Source organism: Dreissena polymorpha, chromosome 4, assembly GCF_020536995.1.
Source record: "Dreissena polymorpha isolate Duluth1 chromosome 4, UMN_Dpol_1.0, whole genome shotgun sequence".
NCBI lineage: Eukaryota > Metazoa > Mollusca > Bivalvia > Myida > Dreissenidae > Dreissena > Dreissena polymorpha.
This window is the reverse complement of record NC_068358.1, coordinates 59542336-59561469: the sequence shown is the minus strand read 5'-3', so window position 1 is coordinate 59561469 and position 19134 is coordinate 59542336. Positions and strand designations below refer to the sequence as shown.

At 36.8% G+C, this 19134-nt stretch overlaps 2 protein-coding genes across 8 annotated transcripts in view; both read right to left on the bottom strand.

Annotated features, from left to right (window-relative positions):
- LOC127879988 (uncharacterized) overlaps positions 1-10765 on the bottom strand; it is a 212913-nt gene extending 202148 nt beyond the window's left edge. For 2 of the 7 annotated variants that reach the window (XM_052427150.1, XM_052427158.1), the window contains exon 1: positions 10697-10765. Coding sequence is in view for 4 of the 7 variants with exons in the window: in XM_052427152.1 (XP_052283112.1) it covers positions 2047-2748 (702 nt within the window). In the remaining 3 variants the exon portion in view is untranslated. Of the gene's footprint in view, positions 1-1892; positions 2840-3243; positions 3262-7251; positions 7323-10219; positions 10643-10696 lie in introns of those variants that run through there. The other 5 variants (XM_052427152.1, XM_052427153.1, XM_052427154.1 and 2 more) reach the window with 5 other exon arrangements.
- Positions 1-19134, bottom strand: part of LOC127879983 (mucolipin-3-like) — a 226306-nt gene that overhangs the window by 182796 nt on the left and 24376 nt on the right. The gene's annotated exons all lie outside the window — the stretch shown is intronic.

Sequence of the window (19134 nt, the reverse complement as noted above, 5' to 3'; positions counted from 1 at the left end):
TAATATAACTTACAGAAGACGGTGGAGAGTTTAAAATACAGGCACGTAGTAGATGGTTTACGGCGGATATTTAAAAATACCTACGACGTTTTATGTCGTTAACGGAAATAATAGATGATAGTGCAAAATAAAGACGCCATCGTTGTTGGTTTATGGGGAATATTATTAAGTACAGAAGAAGTCTTAGATACGGGGCATACATTTAAATACAAAAGGCGTGTCAGATAGTTTAATAGCGCATGATAAGAAGACGTATGACATTGTTTATTTGATATGGTTCAATGTACTTCAGGCGTCTTTGATAGATTGTGGGGATAGGGCAATATACAGCGGTATTCAAACATGGTTAACGGGTAATAAGGCAAGGAAAAGCAGAAGTTAAAATATGGTTAGTGGGGAATAGTTCACGATAAACTGAAGTTTAAGACGGTTTACGGGTAAGAGTACCGGGGAATGTGCACGGTACTCCAGAAATTAAAGATGGTTTACCAAGAATAGTGCAAGGTTATTGCGAAATGCATGTATGATTCTTATTGTACTGAAATCATTATTTTAAGGCAAGTTTTACAAAATTTTGCTCTAGGATATACGAATTATGTAATTGGCCCGTACTCTGTGAAAAGGGGTTTAATGCACGTGCTTCAAGTGTTGTCCGCACATGCTTATCAGGTACGACACTTTCCGCAGTTATGCTATTTTTCGTTAATGAAAGTCTCTTCTTAGAATAAATGCAGTTTAGGGTCCCTGATTAACCTGTGCGGACTGCACAAGTTAATCTGGGACGACACTTTACGCACATGCATTAAACCTCTTTTTCACAGAGCACGGCTCAATTTCTTTTTTCAATTGCTCATCAGTGTGTAAAATCGAGATAAACGTCAGAGCCATGCGGCCTATTCGTTACATTGTATATGAATCGGATGTGCGTAATGGTCCTGTATTATTTTCTTCTTATTAAACATAGCATATGTGATGTCAAGCTGCGTGAACTGGCTGTGAACAAAGGTTAATCAACTAATAACATGCGTTTTGTCAATTTGTTAATGTATTTTGTGATCTTCAGTTCGAGGGTGAGGGTGATGCAATTATTGGCTACGCCTGATAAACATGTTCAATTTATACATTATTTATATGACATATTTACAATACCCTATATTAAATGTATAAACATATATTTTGTACAAACTTTATACAAATTCCATAATTTACCAGGTGACCATTGAAATTTGTTTTCCGCATAGATGCTTACAAAACATGGTATCATGCAACACAGAGAGGAGCTCGGGCTGCAAACATCGTCCTTGTACAATATATCGTTTGGACACTGCATTGGTTTGTGCAAAAGAACACGTAACAGTGAAACACGACGTAAATTATTGGCGGACGAATGTAAAATTGCCATTGTTTGGGCTAACAAAATCTTCGAAAATAATATTTGTCTAACCTAACCTTAACAGCAACAGACCCCCCCCCCCCCCCCTCAAACAAGCATATGTCTAATTTGAAGTGAAGGTAGCATTACCTAACTAAAAAAATAAAATCACACGAACCTTTGACCACAGATCGTGTTTCAATGAACTGCAATGTAGTTCAGGATCATGTTTTCCCGATTTGTAATCACAATATTGTGTGTGTAATGTTTGGTATAATGAAAACAGCATTGCATATTATGAATATTGTTAGTCCAATAAGTCAAAAAGTAACCATGAGTCAATGACATAATTCTAAAGAGGAAACATTAAACAAAATAATCAGAAACCAAATGAAGGACGATGTCTGTTTCGTCGCACACAATACATTCAAACAAAGCGGTTATTACATAGTGTCTTATGCAAACAACATGTGTATTATATATATCGAAGTTGGATTAGTTCGCATCCATAACTCGGAGGCAACGTTGATATATTTATTCTTCAAAATTATTACGGCAAAACCATAATGTATTAATAATATAATATTACCGGTATATGATATCGGATAATTAATTGTGAATCATATACTATTTAAAAACATACACACTAAGTTTTTCAATAAATTAAGCATGTTTCAGTATTTAGGAGAGCCTTTATCTGGATGTCCGCTCTGACTCGTTCCTGGCATCACGTGGGAAGCGTAATGCATAAAGGCAAAGTCTCGCCGTGTGTTATCAGTTGCCTCGTTCTGTTCTCTCGTGACCTTAGCGTTTATTAAAACCGAAATAATCTTGTCCCGGGTAAACTTGGATCCCCTATCAAACCAGTCGATACTGGTTAGCGACGCCAGTCCGGGAGGGACCTTGTAATGCCGGGCACTCTGTGGCAGCGTATGGATTGGCTTGATGACGCATTCGCTTTTTGGGCGTACTGCTGCCCCAGTCTCTGTGTACAGTTTCGAGTACGCGATCGCCTCCTCACAAAGGAAATGAAAGTAAGGATTATCGGCGTTCTCAGTCAGATAAAAGAAAAACAGGCAACATTTGTTTATGACGTCTTGTATGATGGAAATCCTCGATTGACTGAAATAGGCCTCATTGTCAAAAAGCTCTATGCGAATGTCACTATCTCTACCGTCCCATCGCATTATGTCCGTGAGTTCGTATTTGACCCTTACAACATGCTCGTAATCGCGTTTGTCATATATAATAACGGCGTCGAAGTATTTAATGTGGTCCGGTCTCAAGGACTTAAACTGTTCTTCGACCGCGGATCTTATGAAATCCTTTACTTCACTTGGAATAGTATCCTTGGTCACTTTTTCTGGGTGGTGCATTGTGGGTTTATCAGACGTGTGCTTGGTTTGGTACGCTTAAACAGACTTGTTTGCTGTTGAAAGATAGCGGTGTTCTTAAATCGCTTGTTTCCTGAAACATAAATTGAAATGATATGCATGTTCACAGAAAAAAATTAAGAGAAAGACTAGATAGTATGTTACAAAGCTATTTTAGAGATAATTACTTCAATAGCGGTTTGTTAATGTTTATTTTCATAACATATCATTCATCGTGTAAAATTCAAAATAATAAAACTGCATACATTGTCAATAAACTACATAAAATTTATAGTTTTCTACAGCACGTCTTTGATTTTGATAAAATTATACGATTTTTAATTGGTTTATAATTTCTAAAAATATACGCAGTTCTTTGAAAACTTTATAGAAGATATTTAGATGTCCTTCCTTTTTTACACACAATTGCTCATTGAACAATGACATAAGGTAATTATATTAAACATATCCAATCCCAAAAGATGCAGTTTATTGTACACTGTTTCAGTAGAACTCCTCAGTCAAGAACGTAATATAAGTTAAGATATTGTAGCGGGAAACCCAACGGCTTTTCCGCGATGTATACACAGCATATACAAATTACAGTGTACCTTTTTAACTCATATTTGGAATTTAAACATAAAATGAGCAGTTTTTTCAGTTAATTTATTATATTATAAAATAATTTTATTTCCTGATGACATTTGTTCACGGCATTCAACTGTAAAATAATTTCCTTAAAAAACTCTAATTATGCAAAGTCTGTGAACAGATAATAACAATGCAGGGCACATAATACTTCCCTTACTAACGCTAAATATTAACGCATGTCATTTTCATTAGCTTTCCATATTACATGAATATAAATACAGAACAAACAACAACAACAAATTTGGTATGGTTACATTTCGGAGCTACACGTGAATGTTCATGTATTGATAAAATCTGTATTACAAATCGCTTATACGATAAATAAATTGATAAACATACACAATTTATTATTAACGTTTTTGTATATTGTTCGCTAAAATCGTAAAATCCCAGCGATTGAATGCTTTATTTTCAATTTGAAAGTGTTATTTTCCTCATTTTACAAAACTGAATGAGGTTAATAAATTTCTATTACAAGACCTACACTAACGCGAAACTCCATTGGAATTTCCATCCCTCATATAAAAGCAACTAAACGTGCGAATGGAAATTGGGAAATACTATAAACAGAAACACAGTTTGTTATGCATGCCAGAACGTTCAAAAAGACACTAAAGGTGCTTGTTCACATATTGTCGGAACGACAATTTTCTGACCTTGTGTCACATACTAAAAAACTAAAAGAGCAGTCCATATCAGGGTGCAGAATAAAACTAATGCCACAGACTCATACTGAAGATATATTTGTGTTAAAGCGTAATTATCATAAGAATTTCATAAAACTATGACGCTGAACAAACGCAAATTTGTAGGTACAGCCTGTATATGTCGAAAATTTATTAATTCGCTTCGAAGTCTTGGAAGAGGGTTGATCTATATGCTATTAAAATTATCACAACAAATACATAATGTATCAATATCAAAAACTGTATGCGTTATAGAATAATCATTTGAAGACATTACGTTAAAAAATGCAAGCTTAATAATTTAATAAACTTATTGTCTTAATCAGGAGAGCATAGGGACATGGCGATGTATTTTCAAAAAGTGCGTGTTAAAGGGAACTTTCACAGATTGCGGCAAATATTGAAGTTTGTCATTAAATGCTTTATATTGATAATATTAACATTGGATCTAAAAAGCTCCAGCAAAACCAAAATACAATTAAAGAAAGAAAAAAAGTAACCATCAACTGTGCTCGAACCACTTACCCCTGGAGTAAAAACGCTTAGATAACTCGGCCATCCGTGCTCATACAATGATTGATGTATTTTATACTTTATATAAGCAATCCTCGGAGTGTCACAAAATATAACGACAACAACAGAACTCTCCAAATTATTCAATTGTTTCGCATTGCAATGCTTTATAATTTTCAGGTTTTTAAATCGTCAAAAGATGCATATAATGGATCATTTAGAGCATGGTTAATGTTCAGTATTACTGTTTCCTCACAAATATCATAACTACAACGAATATTTGCGAATCTGAAACATTTCATTTTATTTTGTCAATTTACCGGTGAAAAGTCCCCTTTAACGCGCGCTTAATTCGAAAAATAGCGCGAACAGAAGGGTGGGGTGGGTCGGGGATGGGGGTTTAGCGCATTAAAGGCGGTTTGGGGGAATCACACAGGACTTCTCCTTGCTTAGTTCTCTGGCCATTTGTTGCACAGTTAAATCAATACAATACAGACCAGGTTGCAGAATCAACGGTGTTTTAAAAAGTCATCTGAAAAAAAGCAGCACTTACCGGTGTGTTTACAACCATTAACGTTTAATTGGGAACCCCACAAAGTCACGTTATCCTGCGCCCTGGTATCACTATTTGATCAAATTGATATCCTGTACTTGGCGGTATTTTGGAATACGATTTAAGATAGAGGTTGGTGTGGTCGCTGTGATGTAATGGATATGGTGTCCGCCTAGGGACCGGGAGGTCACGGGTTTGATCCCCACTGTGGGTGCGTTCTTTAAATCTCCCACAAAGGCACCAAGTACTGGTTCTAGGCCAAGGAAACGTACTCGAGAGCGTTTCATATTAGTAGTAAGTACTTTTAAATTTAATTGAGCTTAAATAAATAGGTTTTAACTCATAAACTAAAATAATCGATTATGCAGGTTGCTTCAGCAGCAGGCCCGTACGATCAGTGATCGGTCAGATTTGGAAGTTGAAAGTTTATGTCATTTCTCATTAATCATTCTCTTCTTCCAATATAGACAAATGGTATGTCACTGTCTCTATAGTTTGCAAAACATAACCTTATTATTGTGTGATGGAATAACATGATAATGCAACCCTATTATTCATAGGGAACAAGCAATTATTATGTCATATAATAACAAAGGAATGAAAACAGCATACATCAATTGACCACGTTAAAATGTTTTGAAACATAACGCTATCAAAACTGCAGATGATTTTAAGTTCAGTAAAATACCTCATATTATGTTTACCATTGTGCCATTCTATGCCTTCCACCATGACAATCGCTATGCTTGTGTAAATTAATTATTTTAAATCATAACAAAGCTATTGTAATAAAATGGCCTTTTAGCAAAGTTGCCTGATTGGTTTTATTTTGTTACTCAACATCATAGCTTTAAATGCACCATAATGTAATACTACATCACTGGATAAGCTTTATCGCTGTAGTACATGTAGTTGTATTTGTTAAGAAAGCGAAATAGTCTTGGTCCATCTATCGGCGATATAAAATAAACTCAATACCAAACAAAAGCTTATTATCATGATGACATATTTTAGACACACATAGACGTTCACATTGACAATAAATCAACTTACATTTAACAACATTCAAATATAATGTTTTTGACTCGTATTTGTTGTACACACATTACTCAACCAAAACAGATATATAGAATTATATATGTATTTATTAATGTGTGTTTAATTCATTCGTGTAAAGTACATGTATCCATGCGTTCTTGCACTGTAGTCTGTAATGTTTGTGTCTGCCAACATCTCATTATTTGGAAATTCTCTAAGTACTTGTATTGAGCGAATATTATCTGTTTTCGACGAGATACCAAGTCATAATTATGATTACTCAGTAACAATACGTGTTCGTATTATTGTATGTGGACTTGTTGATTTAATGCAAAAAAAGACATTAACTGTAGTTCTTGACCACTTTCATTGAAAAGTATTTATGCAAAACGTCCGCCTACAAGTTTGTGCAGTGGGGTACGAAGCATTTTCGTTTTATGCTTTGCCCTTGCAAGTGACGTGTCACGTGCCTACAACGTGCTGACAAACACATGATGTGTATCTGTTATGGAATATTTATGCAGTGTTTAGGTTGTTACATACATTGTATAATCGCGGCTGCATTCCAGGACGTTTCTTGGCAGTTTGGCCCATTAATGCATTCATTGGAGAACAACATACCAAAAAGTTACTTTTATAGCGATTACGATGTGATAGGTTTACCTTTGTTGAATAATGCGTGGAAAGGGAACAATTGCTGCCGAAGCTCAATTTAAATATTATTGAGGACATATTTTTATCGCTGCTTCTTTGTAACTTAATACTTATATTATTGTTTAGTGCAAAAGGTTGATTTTATATAAAAATAACATGTAAGAGTATATAATGCTTTCTGAATGTTGAGTGAAATTGATTAATAAAAGGACGCATATAAAAAATCTACGCCGAAATTAATCAGTGTAACAATATTACAATATGCAATAATGAAATCAGTGAAATACATAATTCCTTCCGTATGTGATTAATATATACGTCGATAATAACTACACATTTCAAATTTTATCAATACTTAGCATGCATTGCAATCAATCAACTAAATATTGTGTTATCAATACTAATAAATACCAATGTCAGAATCCAATTCTTGGCTTTTCCATTTTACTATTTCTGGTCTAGGAAATTCCCACGGTTTTCCAATACCTAAACACAAAGATCGACTACTCGTGCGTGTAGAACGGAATACCGTTAATGCCATCGTGGTTAAACATTAAAATCCAGAGGGCGAGAATGCGAGAAAGTGATAGCACGATAGCGACAATGCGACAATACGATGACGACAGTGCGACAATACAATGAGGACAGTGTTATAGTACGATGGCAACAATTCGACAATTCGAGAACGCGCTATGACGATAACGACAGTGCGACAATACGACGACGACAGTGCGACAATACGACTGCGACAGTGCGAAAGTTCGATAGCGACAATGCGAGAATGCGAGAACGTGATAGTACGATGGCGACAATGCGACAATACGATGGCGACAATGCCATAGTACGAGGGCAACAATGCGATGATACGATGGCGACAGTACGATATGACTATCGCATTATCGCCAACGTACTATCGCACTTTCGCCATCGTATTGTCGCACTGTCACATTATCGCCATCATACTATAGCGTTCTCGCATTCTCTCAATCGTACTATCGCACTGTCGCCATCGTATTGTCCCACTGTCGTCATCGTTTTGTCGCATTGTCAACATCGTTCTATCGCGTAATCGCATTCTTGCCCTCTGGATTTTAATGTGTAACTACGCTGGCACTAACGGTATTCCGCTGTGTTACAATTGTAAATTTCATACCGATATTGCAATGCAGTAAATCAAGTTCGTTTTGCTTTTGCTCTAGACATATATTTATTCCCACAAATTGCTGTTCTTTAATAAAAGCTTTTGTTTTAAATTAATTTCAAGTGCTTTGCTTAATCAATATTTATAATGCAATGTTTAGAGTTGTTTTGTTATGCAGTAAATTTTTGGCCTTCATTCCTCCATTTGTTGAATCTACATTTTATATTTGTTTGAGTTAACATAAAATATTATGTGAAATGAAACACAAAATAGACGATTTATATACGATTTAATTATTTTAATACATAGTTGCATTGTTTTGATTGCCAGCTTGGTACAGCCTGTATTGTTTTTGTTTGTGCACACACAAGTTAAAATGACGTTTTTGTAGTTGAAGTTTTAGTTTTGTAGTTGATTCTTACGTATTAACATGGCATAACACTTTAAAATAAATACTGCAACACCGTTTTAGATGTTGAAGATAAATGCATCAATACTCAGTTAATATTGAACGTTAAAAAATAAAATTAAAGATGACAAAATTAAATTGTTTCGATTATACAAAAGGCTTGAAGGTATTTGAATTTCATATGAGCTTATATGCATAAAAACCGCAAATATATAAAACTTTTACCTCAACTAAATGTGGCTTTTGTTCATATTCTAAATATGCTTATAACACTCCATTTTAGAGCATTTAAAAGAATTTAAATATAAAATGCTCCCACTTTTGTTTACAATAAACGGGGTTTAACGGTACTGACAAGATTATGGGTAAAATGATACTTGGTTGGCTTTCATTGTAGAACTGGTCGATGTATATCCATTCTGCTTACCTATGTTGGTCATGTTAGCTTTAAACGATATATAAAACAATCATTGGTAACATACAATAATTTGACACCTTTTTACGTTATTGTTTAAGGAGCAACTACATAATTCCCAAAGAAAATGAAAAATGATACAAACGTTATTCCTCTGCATTCAACTTTTAACGATTTGCAAAAATACATGAACACATTCAAGATATGACATGAGTGCAGTTCATTTATACACTTAAAAGTTCACTATTACAGCTGATAACTGATAATTAATATGAGCTCGCTTGTTGGTCAACTTGTTTTTGAGTAAACAAATAATTGTTCGTGTCCAATGTTTCAAATTGATAATGTTTTGTTGTAATAACTGATGAAACTTTGATTTCAAATTATGTGAGCCGGCTGTAGTCCAAACCTCTCTAAAATGTTATACATGATCAGCTTTCATGAGTAAGGATTGAACAATAAAGGAAGTCCAGAGCAAGTGTTCAGGACATTATGTGTTTGTTTTCTACGTAAGAGTTTCATTTACTCCACAATTATTTCAAACAGTAACCAAATAGTAAGTATGAAAAGTCTCAGTGCAAGGAACAAGGATGCAAAGCGCATAAATCAGCTGTAATAGTGAGCTTTTAAGTTTATAAATGAAATGCACTCCTGTCATATCTTGACAATTTTGGCACTGCACCGCGTCATATCATTTTTTCATCAACATGTTGACTGTAAAGTCGAATTTCTCCACCAATACGATTTTTTTAAGAAACCCTGGCGGATATGTTACTCGGGACATTGGTTGATATCATTTTCGGTGCAAAAACTTTTTCACTGGCATAGCTTTAAAGAAATTTGTAAATAAATTGCTAAATAGGGGACAATCCCTGCATCGTCGACTTCAAATAGCCAAAAATTCCTGAAGAATAATAACCAGGATTTTTGTAACATACATGATAATACCTCCTTTGCATATACCAAATGATATTTTAATTCAAAAATGCCTTTAAACAATTAACGAACTGGATTTACTTAAACCCTACCGAAATTTAGCAAAATGTATCGGAAACTTTTCCAAGCACGGCATACTTTTCACATCATATCGGGTTTCCGGGGGTTTTCAAGGCAACATCCGAAATCACATTCAGGCAACTTAACGAATGCAAGGTGCGGCAAAGCCGATGTAAAGCTGAGTATTTTGTTGCGGCCTAAGTTACTTATATTTCTAATGTTGAGATAATCATTAGTTGACGCATTTTTTTCAAATAAGTAATTTATGAAATATTGTTAATGGATATATAGCCACCATGTATATATGTAAACATATATTCATGACGCGAAGAACCTCAAATTATTATTATTTTGTTCGCATGTCTGATATTTGAGTAAGTTGTCAGAAATTTATGAGCAAAAAGAAACAATAACCTACTTTTGCTGAAACGAATACGATCCTTGTGATGCGTCTGCCGTCGCCATGCAAGTATAACCTTCAGCGTTCGTGCACGTTCGGTGGCAGTCGGTAGGGTCCGGAACGCATCGTTTATCCGACTGCCTTTTCGTGACCTCAACATCGTTAAAACACGCTTACTTTGCAAACAATGGCGAGATGCACCACAAATACTCTCAGTGAGTAAGAATAGTATTAAATAATTAATGTTCCCACATGCATTCACATATAATTTTCGATCACTTCACGGATAAATAGTTCACATGAAATTTAATTCTAAAATATATTTATGTAAACACGATCAGTCACGAGCTTGATGACGAAAAGTAAAACTACAGTGGAAAATACGGCGGAATTTCCAATACGCCTTATTTATATTTACAACATGTAACAAAATAGTTTGAGCATGTAAAATACTATTTTCTAGTTAAGATGTCATATTTATTTAAAACATAATACCATTATGGTCAGTAAAGGCATTAAACGAGTGTTGTCATAAGTGATTTAAGCAAGAAATAAAGATGGCTCTAATCTCTTTCTTGACCATGTTCCCGGTTTTACCAACGGAAAAACCTTGGTATAACGTGTGTGTACAAATGAATGTACACAATGAATTTATATACACATGTATCTTACTTCTCGTTTATCGTTTATCACAACTTAAACGTAACTACTGATGTTTTACTTAATGTAAATAATTGGAAGAAATTAAAAATATTATGTAAAAGCAGTAATATTATTAACGAAATGAAATTGAACATATAAAAAAATATGTAATAGCAGTAATACTAATAAGGAAATAATACTTGCATTAGGAAATATACATGCTGACTGATTTAAAGATATGAATAATAATATTATAGTACTTAACAACAATAATAATGTTAATACATTAATAATAGAAAAGAGTAATTAAATAATAATACTCATATATTGTTACTCACAAAGTATTGTTGCTAGAGTGATACAACTTCCGAAATAAATATATACAACATGTGAACTTACACACTTAAAATATAGGTTATGGTCCTTTTTAAAAAAATCACTTGTGTCGCTCTGAAATCAAAAAGTATTGCCACTGTTGGGCTGAAACTTTGCTCATATATAAACCACAATGTAAACATAAGCAAAAGATCTACCAATATACATTTGGCTTTGCTTGAAATTTTGCTTGAGCACTTCCATTTTTTTGTTCGCAGGTTTTCAACGCAACTGGAGTAATGGCCCTTTTAAAATAAAGAAGTGTTCTTGCTAAAGGGCAGAAACTTTACAAATATCTTTAACAGCACATGAATTTATACACCCCCATAGTTTGGCAAGGATATTTTAAATATAACATGAGTTAGATCTCCTTTAGCTTATAAAAAAGTTTAATTTTTTATCTAAAAAAGCTTAAATAGTATTGCAACTTGAGGGCTGAAACAATACAGGAAAACATGTGAACGTGTACACCTTTATATTCTGATTCAGTTATTTTCAACCCTATCGGAGTTGTATTCCTTGAAATATTTTTTAACTAGTGTCGCCCGTAATTCAACATATAGTGCTGCTCTATAGTTTTGTCATTTCTGGTGTACGTTGGTTTTCCTGTGTTGTTTTAGCAGTCGATTGAGAATATCTTTGATATGCGGCGTTATATTGGAAGAAATTAAGGTACACATGTCTACAAATTTCTTCTGTAGAGTTTGAGCAGACCCAACCATATGCAACGCCTGATATGCCAATAAAACAGATCTGCGTCTATTTATAACACTTCAAAAAATCTTCTATATGTTAGTATCATGTCTCCTCGATACACAATTGTATCCAAATTTTCACCAATCATGTACATGTGCCCCTATGCGCATCTTTCTTTCTGTTATCAATTGAATGCACAATAGGGTACCGACACAGCTCTAACCAGGAACCTAAATCGAAATCTTTTTGTAACGTCAACTTACATATGTTATGTAATATTTTTATTTGGGGCAAAAACAAACTACACAAACTGTATGTCTTATGCAAGCACAACGGTTTCTGTGCTCTACATGTTCTTCAACTGCAAGTGAAAGTATTATTGTGATTTGTAATTAATAACACGTTTTTGGGTCGCAAATTAGTTAAGACTGCATTATAAGGAACGGACGAAATAGTTATTTTCACAAACAGAAAAGAAAATACTAATAATGATGTATACAAATAGGTTTATTTAGCGAGGCTTAGAAATGTTTTGACCAACAACCTGTGCGAATAGTTGTAATGATGTCATGCTAGGCAAATAAACGTACGAATCTCGGACATTTCCTGTGTATTATATCAATTCAATTTATCCCACCCTTCTCTCGTTAGTTTTTTCCTATATTTAATAATAAGATTCTTACTTAAGAACAACACAAAACACGTATTAAAATTAATAAATAAAATTTAATTGCATCAGGTAGCCTAATTCCAGTAATGCTGAAATAGACGTAAGTTTATTTCAACGATGAACGCCTGACGATGGAATTAAGAGCAAATAAAGATGTTACAACATGTTAGTCCATCCCATTCGAAGCAAGGAACGTCTTTAAACAAAGGACTTTCGATGTTGAAGTCAATATTAAGATGGTACGCTGCGAATAAAATTCAAGATGATCGAGATTATCTGAATGTTGATCACTCGGACCACATATTATACTATACATAAAACGTAATATAAGTTATGCAAATAGTGTATTCACGCACTACGCAAATGGAAAAAAATAACATGGAGCTACCCGAATTCTACAATTACTTCATATTTATTGAAAGTAATAACATCAACATGACAAGTAGAAAGAAATGTGAACTTCTAACTTTTTCTTAATAAAATGTAACTACAATTATAATCCAAATCCAAATTAACAGTAAGGTTATACCGTTTGAAAAAAGTTAGTTAATTATTGATATCTGCTTTTTGATGCGTGCGTATAAGCACGGTGTCGTTTCCATTATCTTCAAAAGTTATCATGAATTAATTCAAGGAGCTCAGCTGGTTAGGGCGTAAAATAAAAGGTTTACACAATGAAATAATACAATTGAAAACATAATCTCCATCAAGTAACCTTTAATGTGTCACTGATGTTTTATAACTAGATATTCAATACCAAATTATTTTACATTTCTGCAACTTAAATCCGTTTTATTCCGATTATCCTAAAACTGCTATACAAGGTGGACCTAAATCCGTCAAAAGTTAAAAAAATAGTTGAGTAGAAAAAAGGTTGTTTCATACTTCTTTTAAATTTGTTCTCGGCTTATATTGATTGTTTACACTCACCTATACTCTAATTGAAATTCATTCGCAAAATTCTTTAGTGCATAAAAGACAGTTTTTCTTTTTGTGTGTGCCGATATATGATGGCATATGCATTTATCCTTAAATGCATATGAAATCGGTGACGAAATTTCAAGTTCGTGAAGCATAACCGTATAAAGGGTGCTTGATCATGTGACTTTTTGGGGTTCCACTTTTTAACTTTATTGGATTTTAACGACGGTAAGTGGTGCTTTATTTCAAATAACTTTTTAAAACAAGTTTTCTTATGAATCTCAACTAGTGCGTAAAAGACAGATTTTATTTTTATGGTGCTTATGACAATGCGAAATGCATCAGAATAACGTTATTTAATAAGCATGTGTTCTTGTTCAAAAATTCCATTTTCACTGCATTTATGTACACGGTAATTTCACGCAAGGTGAAATTGTGTCACCGATTTCAGACGTAGTCAATGATTTATTCTCATACCTTAAGATATACGCACAAACTGCAAGAAAAACTGTCTTTTATGCACTATATATTTTTGCAAATGTATTTCAATAACTTGACATATTTATTTAAAAAAAGTTCTTATCGGTGTGATTACATTCTGCCAAGCCGGTGTGTAAACCCCTGAATACCCAGTTGATTCTGCGCCGTGGTATACATGGATGCAGTACACAGATTGTTTTAGCAAGAACACGTGCTTGCTTATTAAATTTAGTAATTAGATGCATTTCACATTGCCATAAGCAGCATAAAAATCTGTCTTTCATGCTCTAGTTGAAATTCTTAAGATTTTTTTTATAACAAATTATTTGGGAAAAGAGCAACACTTACCGGTGTGTTTACATCCTTAAACGTTTTAGTGGGAACCCCACAAAGTCACGTGATCATGCACCCTGTATATACGCTTAACCCAGACAACGTGGCATAGTGTTACCTACACATTTCGCAGCCATTTGTTGTTGTTGTTGTTGTTGTTGTTTTAAGATTGCCCCGATGACTTGTCGGACTTTCCAAGGTGTAGAGCTTGTAGTTCTGCCCTTGGTAGTTTGAGGTTGGCGGCCTCTGGTAGTGTCTGATGCTGTCGCACAGAATGAATCAATCCTCACAGTCACACAATTATATACGTTCGCGATAAAACATGCCTTTGTACATTATATCAGGTAGCCGGATGTTAAAAAGTGTCCATCACGATAAAATGTAAAATAAGTCCGGTACACCGACTTAAAAGATAATACGGAACGACGGATTGGTTCAATAAGATAGATATATACAGAATGTGTTGACTAGTGTGCCTCCGTAAAGTACGGTCTATAGTATAAGACAATCTTTGCTGAAAAGCATAGTAGTAGCTTACGCATATGGGGTAAAAGTTAAGAGTTAAAATCAAAAACATTAAAGTATTAGATCGCGGGTAGCGACAGGAAGATATGCGTTAGCATTACCCTTAAGGTGATATCATGACCCCTTTGCTAGCTCACGGCACCGAAGTAGATGGATACTCCAGATGTACTCTCTGTACAGCAGCTCTATGGATTCTATCTCCTTCTGTGAGGGAAGGTGTCCTTTGTTGACACTAGGATGTGTGCTCTCAAGGATCAGCTGTGTGAAACTATCTACGTTGTTCACTAGCTCAAGCGGTTCTTCTCTTCCGTGTAGGCGCAAGCACTCATAGAGACGGGCTCTGTATTTGTCTCTCACGGCATTAGACGTGTGGCACTTAGCTATCAAATAAATTCTGCATTAAGGTTCTGTGTTGCAAAGTGTGCAAGTTGGATTTACAGCGTATTGATTGAAAACTGCTCTGTTAGCTTGTAGGGTGTAGGTTCCTGTCAACAGCTTTGCTTTGGTTTCTGTTCTTAGGATGTCAATTCTGTTTGGCCTCACGTAGGTGTACAGGTGGTGGGTTTTCCCGACAGAGAGGGCATCTGTATTGATGTACCTTAAGGAAGGTTTTTTTGGATTTCTTCATGCCAGGTCGCTATGGTATGCTGGTCCACCGCACTGTTAAGTTTGGCTTTCCACACCTTTTTGCCAGGCGGGCTCTCAGAGAGTTGGTACGCTGTCGGTAGATAATAGGTATGGAGCAGTCTGCGGATACTGGAGAAGAAACTATGATATGTTGGCAATTTCATGGCCAGCCGTCTCTCGGCCACCTTGTATTCAACTGTTTCTGGTGTCTGGATTATACTGTAGTACAGATTAAGTGTGTTTTTGTGTAATTGAGCTCGAATAGGCAAAATACCAAAAAGAGACAGGGCAGCAACGTTAGAAGTCCTGTCTGCTAGATGTTGCACTTGCTTTAAGGTTTTTAACTGGAATGCTTCTAAGGCTTTGAGATCGGCCTGACTGTACGGTAGGACCTTCAGGGCGTATAACATTCTAGGTACTACGAAGGTGGACCAGAGGCGGGATTTTACAGATTGTTTCAGTCCGTTCTTTCCATTGAAGCCTGCCCCAATGAGCGAGTAGGCTGTGCCCCTTCCTAGCTCTATTTAATCTTTAGTATTCACTGTGCACTTGGTATTTTTGTATACTCCAAGATGAGTAATAGAAGTATCTAGTGGGATGCGAGTGCCTTCAAGTATAAAGTCAGGACTTTGGTCGGGGCTTTTCGGGTTAACCCTGATGCAGCTGCTTTTTGATGGGTTGATGTCATACCTGTGTCTTCGAGCATGAGATTCATCTCCCAGTCCGAATGGGGCAGTAACGCCAGGTCGTCCGCACAAATAGTATGTGGTATGTTGATTAGGCCAATACTAGCTCCCATAAATCTCTCTTCTAATTTGAGGATTTGAGGGTAATTTAATCTCGTGTAGTGTTCTGTGGAGAGGACACCCCCCTGGCGCACCCCTTGACATATGTTGAATTGCCCGGACAATATGCCCTGCCACTTCACACATGAACTTGTGTTTGAGTAGATATTGCAAAGAAGTAACCATTCAGCTTGATCGATTCCATCTAAAATCAGGTTGCGCAATATGATATTATGGTTAACAACGTCAACAGCTTTCCGTGTGTCCAGTGTTATAAGGTTCAGTTGGTTTTTCCTGGATTTAGCTTCGAGTTGGCATTCCGACACTAGGAACGCTGATTTGATGGAGGAAGTGCCGCGCGTGAATCCCGATTGTAGGCGAGACTAGGTCTTCATGAAAACTGGCCTGTGTCTAGCGTTGAGAATGTGTTCCACAACCTTTAGCAGAATGGACGTTACGGTAATCCCTCTGTAGTTATCAGGGTTTTGCAGACTCTCTTTTTGTGTACCGGGGTGATAACACATTTCTTCCAACTATATTGGATCTGATTATGCTTACAGATTGTGTTGATTATCCTCACCAGCACAGTGTAGATGTTTCACCATACTTGAGATGTTCGTCGGTTGGGCCAATGTAGTCGGCTGCCTTGTTGTTGTTCACTTTTGCCACGGCACACTCTACTTCGGGGACATCCGTACCTGCTATTGTAATACCTTTTGTCTGGAAAGCTATTTTTAGGTGGTTCAGGTCTTCATTTGCTTGTTTTAGATAAGAGTTGTCATATCTTTGATCGTTTATTGGTGTTGCCAACGTCTCAAAGTGTTTAGCCCACCCATAAGAGATTTCCTCAGGTGATGTTAGTTTTCTTCCTTCATGCAGGAGGCAACTGGTAAGATGCCTACTTGTGGATCTCTTCTGGCGGACTAGTTTATAGAAGGTGGTGTCATCAGTAGCATTCATTATGCCTTCCAGGTCAGTGCAGCTTTTTTGGCATGGAATTTTATTTGGGCTTTACGGAGGTTTTGCTTGGCTTTTTTCATCTCTACGGTTGTCGGATGGCTGTCACCTCGGGGCGCGCTCGGGGCGCCCCGTCTCACATCAACACCCACCACGCATGCTTACTGATTCTTGCTGCAGCTTGGATGTCTGGTCCTTTAGCTTTAGGAGGCCTCTTCTTTTTCTTCGCTCTAGGATTGAATCTGGGTATACTTGCGACTGTTGCTTGTGTGAGTGTTACCCTGAGTTGCTCAATGTCCCTCTCGGGGATGCATATTGCCTGGCAGCTTATATTCTTGGTCAATAGCGGAAGAGGGGCTCTATAAATATCCTTGTTACACTTGCTCCAGTTCGGTTTAATATAAAGAAGTGAAACTCCAGCTGCTGGAGCAGTATTAAGACATGGCATAGCGTCGTGTAGTTTATCGTGGAAGAAGGTAATTATTATTTCAGTTGAGACCGGAGTGTGATCTGATACGTTGGGGTGTTGTTGTCCAGCAGTAACTACAGTGGGGGAAATATCTCTTGCCAACGTGATTTTTAAGATGTAGGCTATCTCGGCAGATTTCTCGCCGCTTGCGTTGAAGAAGGTGGGCTCTCCATCCTGGTCTGTTTGGAGGTTATGCTTCTTTACCAGATCTCTGAGAATTTAGTCCCTGTCGTTGGGAGGTTTTCTAGACAACGAGGAGTTGAAGTCTCCACACATGAAGAGTGCATGGGTGTCGCTGTAGTTCTCCAGCAGCTCCTCAATTTCTAACATGACCTCACAGAAATTATATTTGGTGTTATTTCCCCGACAGGGTAGGTATACACTGATTATGCAGATATCTGGATAAGCGGCTCCATGACGACTATTCTATCACTGCCATCATCAGAGAGATCAGTCGTTAGGTCCCAGTTCTTCTTCATCAAGATAGCATTACCTCCATAGCCTCGCGGTATCTGTAGGGGGGATATAGGGTCTCTACAATCTACTGCTTTAGCATGAGAGATAAAAATTACATCTGTGTCGTTGAGCTGTGGAAGTTGGAATTGAAATAGCCAGTGATCTTGGATGCAGCATATATCACTATTCGTTAAGAGATCATGAACAATAACTAGGTTTGATTTAAAATTGTTTACGTTGAGGGTGGTCAATCTCAGGGAGGTTCTGCGCGAGGTACGCTCTGAATTTCTAGTGTCACTGTGATGTAGAATATTGGGCTGGTGTTGTCAGAGTGCTCGGGAGATCTATCTTTGCGTTAGCCCTGCCATGGCACAAAAATGCTCTGTGGAGTTTGGGTTGGTGTCAGTTCTTCCCGAGTTGTCCGGGTTATTGTTCTGTTCGTTTATAATATTGAGTATGACAGCTTCGACGTTGTTAGCAGGTGATAGGGGGAGTTCAGTGATGTCGGAGTTACTGGACATTGGCACGTCTGAAATGTTGATAATGTCAGCATGGTGAGTAGTGCGAGATTTCTTTGGAGTGGAATGGCTGGCTGAGGTGCAACTCGGTCTCTTCACCCTCCAGTCTTTCGCGTCACTTCTACCTCTCTTTCTGTCAAACCAAGTGACTCTTTTTATTGTAGTCGAATGGTGGTCATTTTGTCCGCCGCCGCCAGTAGGGTCGCAGAGAGAGGTGCTTCTTTGGTGGTTCTCCCGCGTACCTGCACTGCCTCTTCTGCCCGTTTTGTGCCGTGTACAGTAACTTCCCTGCGAAGACCAAGTCGATACTTTGTCCTGCTGACTGTATGCGCTCTGTTCTCTTGCCTTTGGAGTTACCCTGAACTTTGGAATCAGGTTGGGAATGGCTCAGAGATCCTGGCTGTGTGTTGATTTCCCGGTTGTGGGTCATCTGGGAGCCGGTAGGCGGGGCATAGGGGGCTGTGAAGCGCGGGAGTGGG